Below are 13,401 nucleotides of genomic sequence, written 5' to 3'. Positions count from 1 at the left end.
TAGCACCCACAAATCACTAGGAACACCTTAGCAACTAGCACCCACAAATCACTAGGAACACCTTAGCAACTAGCACTCACAAATCACTAGGAACACCTTAGCATCTAGCACCCACAAATCACTAGGAACACCTTAGCATCTAGCACCCACAAATCACTAGGAACACCTTAGCATCTAGCACCCACAAATCACTAGGAACACCTTAGCAACTAGCACCCACAAATCACTAGGAACACCTTAGCAACTAGCACCCACAAATCACTAGGAACACCTTAGCATCTAGCACCCACAAATCACTAGGAACACCTTAGCATCTAGCACCCACAAATCACTAGGAACACCTTAGCAACTAGCACCCACAAATCACTAGGAACACCTTAGCATCTAGCACCCACAAATCACTAGGAACATCTTAGCAACTACATAGCAAAGCATAGACCAACCACTAAGAACACAGTGCAATGTGATGGCAAGTTTCTCCAGAAAATGTAAAAATCTAGGTCTCTGTAATATGTGTGACATGAGCTCTTGCTGGGAGTCTTACATATTCCTGAGTGAAGTCAATGAGGTTCTGCAAATCAATGTCATCTCTATAAGCTCGTATGTTGTTGTTGATGAAAAAGTTGAGCTGATCTTTAATCCAGTCTTTGAAGACAAATGCCAGGACCCCAGCAGTCAGCTCCAGGAAGAAGATTATCCCCAAAAACACAGAAAACTGAAGGAGAAAGACAAAAATACTTTTTTTTACAGTCATTAAGGAGTTGTTTAATTGCAGGTTTCAATAACTAAAATGTATGAATAAATTAATGATTGTATCTATGACCTTAATGTGTATCTGTATTTTGTTGTTGTAGAGGGATAGTTGAGGAGGTCGGAAACAGGAAATGTCTGGATTTGGGTAGGTTATATACAGTATATATTTGACCACTTTGTTATTTTAATTGCTTGTTCATTTTGATTGAAGGGTAATTTAAATGTAGTAATATTTCTGGTTTAAGTTTTTCCAGTTTCAATAAATTAATTAAATTTTTAAAGCTAAATCAACAAGTGGAAACGAAGTGTGTGCAAAAATGTTCACAGATCCCTCGATCCAAGGCCTAACCTGGAAGGCTGACACACAAAACAAACATTTTGTGCCCAGAACTGAGTGCCCAAGAACAAAGATGGCAGGATTCAAAACAAAACAAAAAAAATGGCACGATGGAAGTCACAAGATTCTAGGTAGCTCGCTCTAGGTATTACATACTTCTTTGACTACATCTATCAGGGTTATCTATGGGATGTAAAACAATTCTTTGAAATTTGGCACATCTTATTTGACCAATCATTAAATTTTTTCTCGATTGTCCAGAAACATTTTTAGAAAAAAATTCACTTTCAATTTAATAAATGTTCTCATGACTATAAACACAATTTCAAAACTACACACCAATTTTTTGAAAACTTCAAACTTCCATGTCAAAATCAAACATTTCACTCAAAAACATATCTGTAAAAATTAAACATGGACACAAACCCAGCAAACACAAAGTACACCACTGCTCACAACACATCAGTGGGATCAATTAAAAACACTGCTACAAAAACCTTTTACAATCAGGGAGAATTTTGCATGTCAATCTCTATATGGTTTGCTTTTAAAGCACTTACTGAAATATTATATAAAATATGGAAGTGTTCAAAAATGTATTTGAGAGTAAGCCTTCATTACGGTATTGTAAAGTGACGCTGGGTGAAAATGACTGTCAAAAAGAATATTTGTTACTCTACACTAACAAATTGTTTCAAAGCACAGAGAAATTCGCATAGATAAGGAATATAATATACTGTAAAACTTAAGAGTTGGCACAAATGTTTTTTATATCAGTCTGTATTGTAATTTCTGACAGAAATACAGTACATTACAGTAGACCAAATAGAGCTATTATCAGGTTAGTCAAGACACCCATTTTAACAAATTATTTCATTATTTTCATGAACATGTGATACAGCACATGGCCTCTAAACAGCAGAAATGTAGTATAGAAGCCCTGTAGGTTAACTAATCTCTACAGTAATTTTCAGTCACTGCAGTTACTGTAGCTGACTGTTTTCTTTTCTTCAGTTTTACGTAAATGAAAGATGTAAAATGACTCCGATTTAGCTGGACTTGATGCCCAGCATACTGTAGAGCAAATATCATCAGGATCAACTGTTCTTCTGCCACTTCATCTTTTTCTTCCCCTCTGTTTGTCTGTTGTCTCTCTGACTTTCAGCTCTTCAAACATGGTTAGAATTCATTTTCCAAAGCACATCATTTCCTATGGCCTTTTTTATTCATCCTGAAATTCTAAATGGGGTCTGAACAATTTTGTGTTTACACATGGAGAAATGTATGTTATCTGAGTTCAGGCTTTGATGCCTTGAGTGAATTATTTTGAGTGCTTGTGCTTTCTGAATAAGAACATGGTTAAACCTGTTCAAAATGATGGCATTTATGTGTAGAGTTTAGAAAAAAATATTAAACAAACTGGAACATGTGTGAAAACGGGTGAATTGTGTTAATAGTTTTGAGAAATGTGTCTGTTTCAAGAGTTTAAGTAATGGTTAGCATAACTGGGGCAACAGAATCAGTTATAGTGTGTTAGCAATCGATAAAAACTGTAATACAATGGATTGTGGAAAAGGAATTTGAATATTATCATGGAAGTAAGCTGGACCAATTAACTGGACACTTCTGACTGGATATATTATAATCAGAGGTGCAAAAACCATATATGCAAATGTATGCAACGCATAGTGGCACCACATTAAGCGAGCACAATGAGGAACCACCCCCACCTGAAAGGAGAAAATGTTAAAGTGGAGGCGCCAATGTAGGTATCACATGCATCCTCAAAAATGGATAGTGGGTCCCTGATTCTGAAATGTAGCACTTTCTTACTTCAAAGCCTTGAAAACTTACAAATTTGAGTAGGAAAGTGTTCTCCCTCAGGGCGCCAATACAGCCGGCAAATCCCAGGATGAACATCACCCCTCCCACTACCAAAAACAACCACACTGGGTCAAATCCACCCAGATCTGTGATGGAGGAGATGTTTGAGAGGACTCCCTGAGGGACAGAAAGAAAGATAACTAGGTTAACTAGGTGTGTGCGTTCATATTTTGAGAATACAGCTCCTCTTTGAGCACATGTGATATTTATGTTATATTTCAGGTCTTTATGAAGGTGACAACAAATCACTGTACCTCAGTCATGCCATAGCTAATAAAAAGAACAATGACATCTCAACATCAAATATACTGTAATGCATTGACTGGAAATATAGAGAACCTTACATACAAAAAATATTTAATATTTATATTAGTTTTTATGGATTATGCACTAAATATTGTATTTTTCTCACCTTTTCATTCCATGCCCATAATCCAATTCCAAGGAAAGCCAACCCCAGCAACTACAAAACAAGATACATTTTGCAGTATGTTAAATTCACTATGCATTCAGATGATTTAATGTGGTATACACACATTTTTTTAAAAAACAAGTCAAAAGCTGTTCCTATTGTTTAGAAAATTAAGTGTTAACGTTAACCAACAAGTCTTGGAAATGTTATATAAAAGTAATGTTTAAAGCATCCTGGTATTACATACAGTATTACAGTTTGGTATGGAAACATGGGACTTACAAGAAAAAAACTAAATGTCCAGGACTTTGAAAATTGACAGACTGTTGGTATTATTGGTAAACAACAGTAGCAGTTTCTCAGAACAGCAAGGAATATTATAACTGATTGTACACACTCACTTCACCCACAATTTTCAATACTTGCAACAGGAAAAGGGTACAGGGTACCAAAAATCACACAAAGATGTCCAGAAATGTCCACTGCGATTACGGGGATTAAGTGTCAAGTCTTTTAAATCCATTTATATAAATTCAGTGACGCATTCAGTAACCATTTCTGTAGATTATCCTACAAACTGACAGTAGCTGGCAAAAAATGTGTGTAATATGAGTGACTCAGTGAATCACTGATTCAAAAGATTCATTAAAATGCTATGTATATAGTTTAAGTAAATTCAACTTATTGACATTTTATAACACAAATGGGGATTTATATATTCATTCAAAGTACGCAGCTCTTCCACACTACGATTGCAGCCTTTAGCAGTTTAATAAATCATACTAGGACATGTCACGATATTAATTTGATTAATTGTCCATTTCAGTGTAAGTGAAAATGTTTATTTTAAAGCTGTAGTGTATCAGTCATATCGCACACTGATACCGGAATGAGTCGGTGCTCGGTACCACCTGTGCTGCAGAAACACTGGTATACTTACATCTTTTTTATTATAGTATCGACTTGGTACCGGTACTTTTGATAACACTAATCCTAACAATGACTTTACATGAAACAGACATTTACAGTGAAACAAATCAATCAATACAAAATAAATTGCAATTAAATGCCCACATGAGTTTAGGGATGTCGATTTTCAGACATTTTCATAATCGATCATAATGGAAATTAATTATCAATTAATTGATTAATCGTTAACGTTAATATCGCAAAACGCATGTGGAGGACACCAAATAATATGTGCATGTAGCCTATTGTTTAAATATAATTTAAATTAATACACTTAAGAAATGCAAGTATTGGTATTTTCCTCTTAAAATATTCTTAGTTCAGTGCATTTTAATACATTTAGGCTATGTTTAGTTCGAATTTGCGAATAGTTTAATTACTAATAATTAAATAAAATTAGGCCTAGTAGTAACTTCTATCTTACGATACTTAAGATATATAATTTTAATACATATTTGAGTTCATTAAAACTTTATGTTGTGGATCGTGGGATATTTTGGATCTTTGGACTTACTGTTTTAGTAGAAGTTAAGTCAAATCATAACACTCTGCATAAACACAGTACATAATATAAGCTACCGCTTCTCTGGAGATAGCGTGATGTCAGCTGAATGTACCTTTGTGCTTTCCCGGCAATCACAGACGTAATTGTAGGTTGTGATGAAACAAGGAGATCAACAGTGCTTGTTGTCATGTTGTCCTTTAACACACTATCATGTTTTGCATAGAAAACATTAATGTTCATTTACAGAGAAACGCTCAAAAATTGGTTTACATTGAGCCCACTTCATCTGTAATCTGTGCGTCGGCTCTTCTTCTGTGAACCGGATAATGACATAAAGCACCAAACACCCTCTAGCGGCAGGTGACTGTATAGAGTAGACAGTCTTATCAAAGTCTACTGTTATGATTACAGAATGCATTTATCCTGAAATTAATCAACAATCAATAAGCTTAATCGAGCAAATTATTAATGACAATTAATCGATGAATCATTAACATCCCTACGCGGGTTCCTTTTGACCAAACAAACCTGCTTAAATTATTCAAGCTCAAGGGTTTATTATGAATATCGAACATCAGTGATAAAGGGATAGCAAGCATTTTTCAGATTTCCTCAGCTTCACCAAACATAAGGTCACAACCCTTGCAACAGCAACAACCTCTCAAATCTCTCTCTCATATGAGATTTGTATATAATAATTCCAATGCAGTTGAATGAGTTGCTTGTGTAGAACTCTCCCATAAAGTTCCTGCATTCTGCTCTAATATAGTGACATCTGAACAGACATCTGATTCTTCCCATGAGACCGATGTCCTCATTTACAAATAGGGCTGTGATTCTTCTAGCCTTAGCTGGACATGCCACTCAGTCCTATCCTAAGGATTTCTACTTTAACATAAATGCAAATACACAGTTCAAACTGACATTCATGCTCACAAATTGTATTTTAGATATAGGAAAAAAATGTTTGTCAATTAAATTATTCTACTTTTTTTTTTTTGTTTCTACAAATGTTTTCTGAATTTGTTCTATACAGTGAGCCTTAGTGGTCAACAACACTTTTTTTTTTTCCTATTTTTTCCTATGATCTTAAAAACATTGGAAACACATCTTTGAGCTAAATTGTATCTGTGCCATTCCAGTTTATGTATTCACTATTGCTTTCAAACATGAACACTGCAGCGATTCAGAGAGGTCAGGACCTTTTGTCAGATCACGTTGCACATCTCAAGCCAGCACAGGCTTTAAAATCTCCAGAGCTCCATTCACATTTCAAAGCAACCACATTTTGCCAAGTCCTTTCAGTCTTAACAGCCCTTTTTTTGTCTCTAATAGTAACGGTCCATCTTTTCTTCAGCAGTGCCCTCACTGTGCACAACACTATGCCTCACAAGCGTTATTGTGTGCATACTGTGATTGCGGGTACAGTGTATCCAACATAGTTATTTTCCTAATAAATTAACTCAGAACACACCATTTACGTATATCTGTATTTAGACATCAATAACATTATTAGTGATTTGTTTTCCATAGTGAACACATTTGTCCAAATGGATAGCTGTTTTGTGCTTTTGTAGAGATATCCCTGCTAAAAACTAAATAATCATTTTCATTGGTCCAGGCTGGTTAATACTGGTTAGTTAGCACTGGTGTAGCTGTTCAATACAAGAATATTTATGTTAAGTAAAACTGTTTAGTACATAGAAACACTGTCCAAAACCCTGTGATAGTTTCAGTTATATTTGATCTAACTTATAAGAGTAATTAGACAAAGAAAATGTACTGTAATGTACTGTAGAAGATAACATTATGGGTTGTTATCAAGTATATTTATAAGTGTCTAGCAGCATGACATCCTGCAATAAATATAAAACATTTATTTATACTAATGAAGTACTAATGAAGGCAAAAATGTCATTAAAATTGCCAAAAAAACTTACATATAATTAACTTAATATCTTGATGTCCTATACAGTCAACTACCCACATGCTGTTAAAATATATTTGACAAATAAGAGGTTCAATTTCAGTAAGAAAATTTGAAAGAAAAAAAAAAAAAAAGATCTCGACTAATTTATAAAACTGCATGTTTTCCAATAGCAGTAGGCCCTGAGACAGAAGCAAGAAAGAAAATTAAGTGTTTTTGGACTTAATTATAAAAACAAGATGTATTAAATACAAAGGTTCCATTCATTCCCATCTAATTTAGCACGGCACAATCGAGCAAACCGGAAAACATCCAGCTATTTAAGCATTACAGCGTGTTCTTTGTGATATAAGCCGGACACACTTCACAATTTCTTTGTGGACATACATGGATAAATAGATAGTCCATCTCGGATGTTTGCATTTGGCCATGCAGCTTTCAATCAATTGAGTAGCCTATGGATTCACAAATATAGCAAGGCCAAACACACAATATAATGATCACGATCATAATGGTAAGCTGTGCCACTAAAGCTTAAGCAAAACGGCTATAAAAATCCTTGAGGTCTATCTTGCATTCCACATTAGAAAATGATATAAGATGTGCCCATTAGTGCACACATATCATCTCCAGAAAATCCTGTCAATCTATGCCATGCAGACCATGTAGAATTGTAGCATTGTATTGTATTTAGAACATGAATTCTGATTAATATCAGTTCAGTCTTTAATACTACTCACAATAAAATATTATTGTTTATAATATATTAATTAAAATTTTATGTTGAGTGAAATAAGAATATTACATTTAATTTACCGATTTTTTGTTGTGTTCTTGTTCCAAAGCAATGCATCTGAAGGCAAAGGGAATGATACACAATAAATCCTGTCTAGTATAGCCAAGAAAATGTCCAGCAGAAACAAAGGAGTGCTTTGATTAAAGAAACAGGTTAGAAGAGCCTAACTCATTTTCACTTTGTATATTCATTCTCACTTCTGAGAGTGTTCAAGAGAGTGGTGATGTGTGTAATTTTTTTGATGTTAAAAGGTATGTTAACACTTGTAGTTCGGTTCTCTTGGTCTGGACCAAAAACGAAAATGATACATTTAGTCCTGGTTCGCTTAGCCTTCACACTGGCATTTTTAACACTGAACCTAATGATACAAAACCAAAGGCATCATGAAAAAGTCACAACCTGATTGGACAGCTTTTATGATGTATATTTTTTGACAAAACTTGCCAATCATGCAAAACAATGCTAGCTGCTGGGTGAAATGCTCTTGTTTAATTTATATATGTATATACCGTATGGTGGTATTTTTACCAGCTGAGAACAAAATAAGAGCTAATAAAAGGTGTAAAGGAGTCAAAACAGTGCCAGGAATTCCTCCGTTGCACGCACAAGCGAAGATATGCTGCAAGGACAGTGGACGGCGGTTCCAGCGCCTGTACCGAACTATAATGGGCAACATTGCTCCAATGATGAGAAGAACCATGTATGCTTGAGGTCAATATTAGGCAAATTACTTCCTGTTTTTGGTCCGTTTAGATGTCTTTGGTCCATTTTGCGTTCATACATCAATCGAACCGCACCAGAGTTTGTTTGGAAGCGGACCGAGACCCAATTTTCAGGTGGTCTAGGTCCGCTTGTTTGGTGACAGCGTTCACACTTGTTCAAATGAACCGCAGAGCAATCACACCAGAGTTCGTTTTAATCGAACTAAACCGGCCAAGTGTGAACACAACCTAACATGCATAGACAACTTAGTCATTAGTAGGTTGATTTCCTGAAAAATGTCTCTATGGTGCTATTAAAACATTGCTTTGACAAACCCAAAAAGCATTACTAGCTTAACCAATGGTGTGAGTTTGGGGGTGGAACTATCTTTTTGTCCAACCAATGGCAAAAGAGGGAGTATCCGGGAAACCTGTATTGTAAACATTCGTTAGGTGATGCTAGTGGTGCAGAAATTACACACTTCACCTTTAACTAGAGATAAAACTCTCATTATGATGTGCCTATGGTATTTTTTAAATATGAACGTACAACAGCCCATGAACAATATTCTATAAATGTAAATCACTCGTATACCTTGACAAGAGATGCTACTGAATAATTTGTCCACTTATTAGTTCACTATGGTGATTCACAACTCTAAAAGGCTTTTAGCCTTTTACATACAATTCAATGAAACAGTTTAATTTGTAGATTCACTCACCATTAAAATGAGTGAGTTACCTTGAACATTTCAGCTAATACAGTAACTTTTACTTAACAATTTAATTGGTACTTAAATAATCATTTTATTTCAACACATCACATTTTGAACTTTTATTATTTACAAGTTTAATCAAGTACCGCATGACATATGAAAGCCTTCCAGAGGGAAGCTTCCTGCTGCAATGTAGTTTATTAGACAACATCACATTACTGAAATATTATATAATTACTGTATATAAACAAGATGCATTAATTTTGATTACTTAAAACTTTCCAAAAAAGAAGTTACCAAATATAACAACAAAATAAACGATCAAAATGGTGTAAATAATCTTGCAAACAATGAAACCATACATGCTCATTAATTATTCAAGCCCGGTGCATGCTGGGACCACCAGCTTCAAAAAGTTAAGTAAAATGTACTTATTTTTTTACCTGAGAACTTCACTCAAATAAGTGAATAAATATGACAAGTTTATGCTTTAGTAGTCCTTTTGACATGTTTGAATAAAGTACAAATGTACAATTTACTTAAAGGTGGGGTATGTGATTTTCTTTTTTGACCATTTTTTCAAAATAACTTGAAATCCTATTCCTAACCCACTTACTGGCTGTAAATTAGAAGCACTGAAATGAAAATTAAGCAATTTAATCATCTGTGGAACGGGCAGGACTCGAAAAACTCCAGCCAATCATTTTCAAGACCATCTAGAATCATTGGACAGAAAATGTGTCAATCAAACGGTCGTACCATGCCCCCTCCCCCACCACCCTGGCGCGCGTGTCCCGTTCGTGCGCATACTCAAAGCTCGTGACCCAGTAACAGGAAGCGATTGTATTTATGTATGGAGAATAGAGCTTTTATAGTGCTAGTGGGGTTGTTCCACATTTCTATGAATCCTGTTTTGAATAGAAGACCGCTGTACAGACGCCAGGGCTGGCGATGTTCTTTTTTTTTACAGTTATGAGAAAATCAGCTCTACACCTTTCAAGAGTGGTATGCGAACCCCTCCTCCTGCTGTGTCAACAATTTGCTCTGAAAAATTGTCTGACAGGTGAATGCACTGTTTGACTAGTGAGTCTAGAACACTGCTAGAACACTGCGCATCTGAGTTTTCGCTCGTGCATGATTGCGCGTCCATGTTTTTCGAATGGGTGGAGTCAGGGCCAGCGTTGGAGGAGAGAAGGTAGGACCTTAGAGTTGTGTATTTTCAAAATCTGCCGGCCGTTTTGCAAATCACATACCCCACCTTTAATATTATCTTTAACGCTTTTGATTATTCAACGTAGCATGTACATAATCTTTACTGCTACATTAACTACACCACAAAAAAAAAATTTTAATCCATTGTATCGGGGAGGTTTGTTTGCTGCTCTAATAAACAAGTCAGGTCGGTTTGGCATCATCTGTTGTTAAGATGGAGATGGACTGACTCTTCAAGGGATGTCAGTAATGTCAACTACACAAGACTACAGTAGTTCACCATTACTACACTTAGTATAGTTGTTTCATGGTATATGATGAAATAATGAAATATTTTAATTGTGACACATTTATATTTAAATAGATTTAGTGTGCTTGCGGTCACAATAACCCCAAATGCCAAACCAAAATAAGATGATTAAAAAACTAAAATGACTTGGGAGAGCGGAGCACATTACAAGACCGCAACATTCCAGCCTCGGCATAATGTCATTTTCTGATTCTTCTTCAAACCGTGGATGAATGACTAGAACATGCAATGTACGCTTGAGCTAATGTATATGGAGGAGTTCTTGGCTGATGTAATGAAGAACAAAAAGGCTATATATTCTTCCCTTAGTCAGATGTCAACTTCCTAGTTTCAAGGAATCTGTGTGTTCAACCATAAACCAGAACCAGTGAATTGTATTTATAGTGAAATATCAGTCTTTTTGGAAGTGAGCATTAAAAGATCTCTCTCTTATTTACAAATAAAAAAATTACCACAGTAATATTTTAAACAGCTTTCAGACTCGTCATTTTTTATTCACCGATCAGCCACAACATTAAAACCACCTGCCTAATATTGTGTAGGTCCCCCTTATGCCGCAAAAACAGCACCAATCCGCATCTCGTGCTATTCTCCTCACCACAATTGGACAGAGTTGTGCCAGACGGGATGGTTTGAGTATTTCTGTAACTGCTGATCTCCTGGGATTTTGTCTACGGTAACTCAGATAACTGCTCTGTACAAATGTGGTGAGAAGATGTGGTGAGCAGGTGGTTTTAATGTTGTGGCTGATCGGTGTATACATTTTTTATGATAGTGGCGGCTAGTACTAATTTCTTTACAGTAATGTATTCACTAACATTAACATAAACGAACAACAAACAATACTTTTACAGCATTTATTAATCTCGGTTAGGCAAAGTTGCATACATTAACATTGCATAATGCCATATGATCTAACATGAACAATGAATGAAGAAAATGTATATATACCAAGATTAATGATGCAATAAAATTAATTGTTAGTTCATGATACCTAAAGCATTAATATTAAAGAACAGACCCTTATTGTAAAATGTAGTTTTACAGTAGTAACAATAACTGATGCAATTATGGTATTTAAGCAGACACTGTGGTCACCATGATAATTTAAGTAAGAGATATGGTTATTTGAATTTTTTTAACACAAATGTCTTCCTCGTTTTTGTTTCAGAAACACTTGCAACTACCCTGCATTACAGTAATACTGGATCACACCAGGGGAAGAGGCTTATTATCTCAATGCAGTTTCAGAATATGACTCTATGGGCCAACATACATGAAACATGTGCACAATAACATGCTTGTACAACAACACAGTGAACGCTCAATAACGCTCGTTATTAAACAGCTCATCGTGTGAAACGATGCGATGTGTCCCAGATAGTCACTAAAACAGAACTAACATAGTGAATAAAAAGGATCACATCATGCTTTATCGAGATATATGCTCCCTTTGAAATTAGAGCATTTTCCAAGCATTGCGACATGATCTAATCTCTTGTCAATTTAAGTTATTACGTTTAGTGCAATATACAGTAGGCATGTGTTAAGTCTCATAGCACGCGCTGCTATGAGGTCCAGATGCATCGCGAGAGAAAGCCGATTATCTGTAGGACGCACTTGACTATGCTGCTGTCAGATAAATGGCTCGGTGATAGCAAAGAAATTGTTTCGCTTGACTCTAAGGGGCCGTTCACACCGAACGTGTTCTTGCATCCGTCTGCGCTGTTTTTTTAAATAGTTTTTCTATGTAAACAAGCGCTAAATGTACGTCCTTGACCGTTGCGGTGCGTCTTGTTGTTATAACAGCGTCTCGCGCGGCCGGGGCATTGCGTTTTTTAGACGCCGTGTCAGGTTAAAAAGAACGTCAACTTATAAAAACGCGTCTCGAGACACCTGCGTTCCGTTCTATTCGTTGCGCTGCGTCCAGCTTGTTTTAAGCGTTCGGTTCAACGTTTAAGAGCAGTTAACTGTAAAACAGTTGAATCTAATGATTTTAAATGTAATCGACAAGTCTTGTACTGTACACAACGGCTACTCGCATTTCATTTGAACGAACAAAGGAACTGAACTCGCACTCGGGCGAAATACCAATATTACAGCTTTACATTCAAACGCAATGCCATAGAGGAACATTACATTATATTATATTATATTATGAACAAAGAGGTAGCCTATGGTAGTGGTACCGCAAAAATAATCACTTACCCAAAATATGATGTTAAATCCAAATATGAAATATTTGATGCAGCAACTGACTTCTTGACCCTTGTAATGCTTGCCTGACATCATTGGCTCGACATACGTTTTCTCCAATGCAAACTGTCGGGTCACATTAAACGCGAAGCAGGTTCAGTTTGATTATTCCGCTCTTGACATCGATGACAAACTGCCCTGGATATGTTATTATCCACATGAAGGAAACATTATGTCGACCGACTGCACTGGCGCAACTAAATATTATCAACAGTTATAGCTGCACTTATAAACAAATCTGCTGACCTCTCGAAATCATTGACCCTTCCTCTCCGCAATTAGTTCATACCGTTTTTCCCTCACTTGACATGGCTGCTTTTGATTGATAGCACTAGTAACCAATCATCTGTTGTGCGTCAGTCTTCCCCCACCAGCATTCTCCGCCCCTAACGTGCACGCGCGGTGAAGTTTACATCTACAGAACCACAGAGCCATACGTCACAGCAGTTTCTGGCCAGCAGTCTCAGGCCGGAAGTTGGGGCGGAGCTAATATGACAACAGAACGATCATGGCACAGAACATGGTGAGTTGCTGTCTTTGTAATATCTTTATAAATCTATCATTATTTGGTGAACAATGAATCTATAAATGCTTTGTTTTTATCTGATTACTACTCAATCTAC

The 13,401-nt window shown here is 36.1% G+C and overlaps 1 protein-coding gene across 2 annotated transcripts in view; it reads right to left on the bottom strand.

Moving 5' to 3' along the window:
* The window catches only part of tspan5a (tetraspanin 5a), a 34,379-nt gene extending 21,281 nt beyond the window's left edge, over positions 1–13,098 (bottom strand). For both annotated transcript variants that reach the window (XM_052139543.1, XM_052139617.1), the window contains exons 1-4: positions 12,731–13,098; positions 3,387–3,437; positions 2,945–3,091; positions 545–715 (exon numbers count right to left, since the gene is read on the bottom strand). In XM_052139543.1, the coding sequence (XP_051995503.1) occupies positions 545–715; positions 2,945–3,091; positions 3,387–3,437; positions 12,731–12,814 (453 nt within the window). In that variant the 5' untranslated portion in view covers positions 12,815–13,098. The remainder of the gene's footprint in view (positions 1–544; positions 716–2,944; positions 3,092–3,386; positions 3,438–12,730) is intronic.
* Between the last annotated feature and the right edge of the window lie 303 nt (positions 13,099–13,401).

This window comes from Xyrauchen texanus, chromosome 1 (assembly GCF_025860055.1).
Source record: "Xyrauchen texanus isolate HMW12.3.18 chromosome 1, RBS_HiC_50CHRs, whole genome shotgun sequence".
Classification (NCBI taxonomy): Eukaryota; Metazoa; Chordata; class Actinopteri; order Cypriniformes; family Catostomidae; genus Xyrauchen; species Xyrauchen texanus.
The sequence above is the reverse complement of the archived record's forward strand: the minus strand, read 5'-3'. Positions and strand labels throughout refer to the sequence as shown.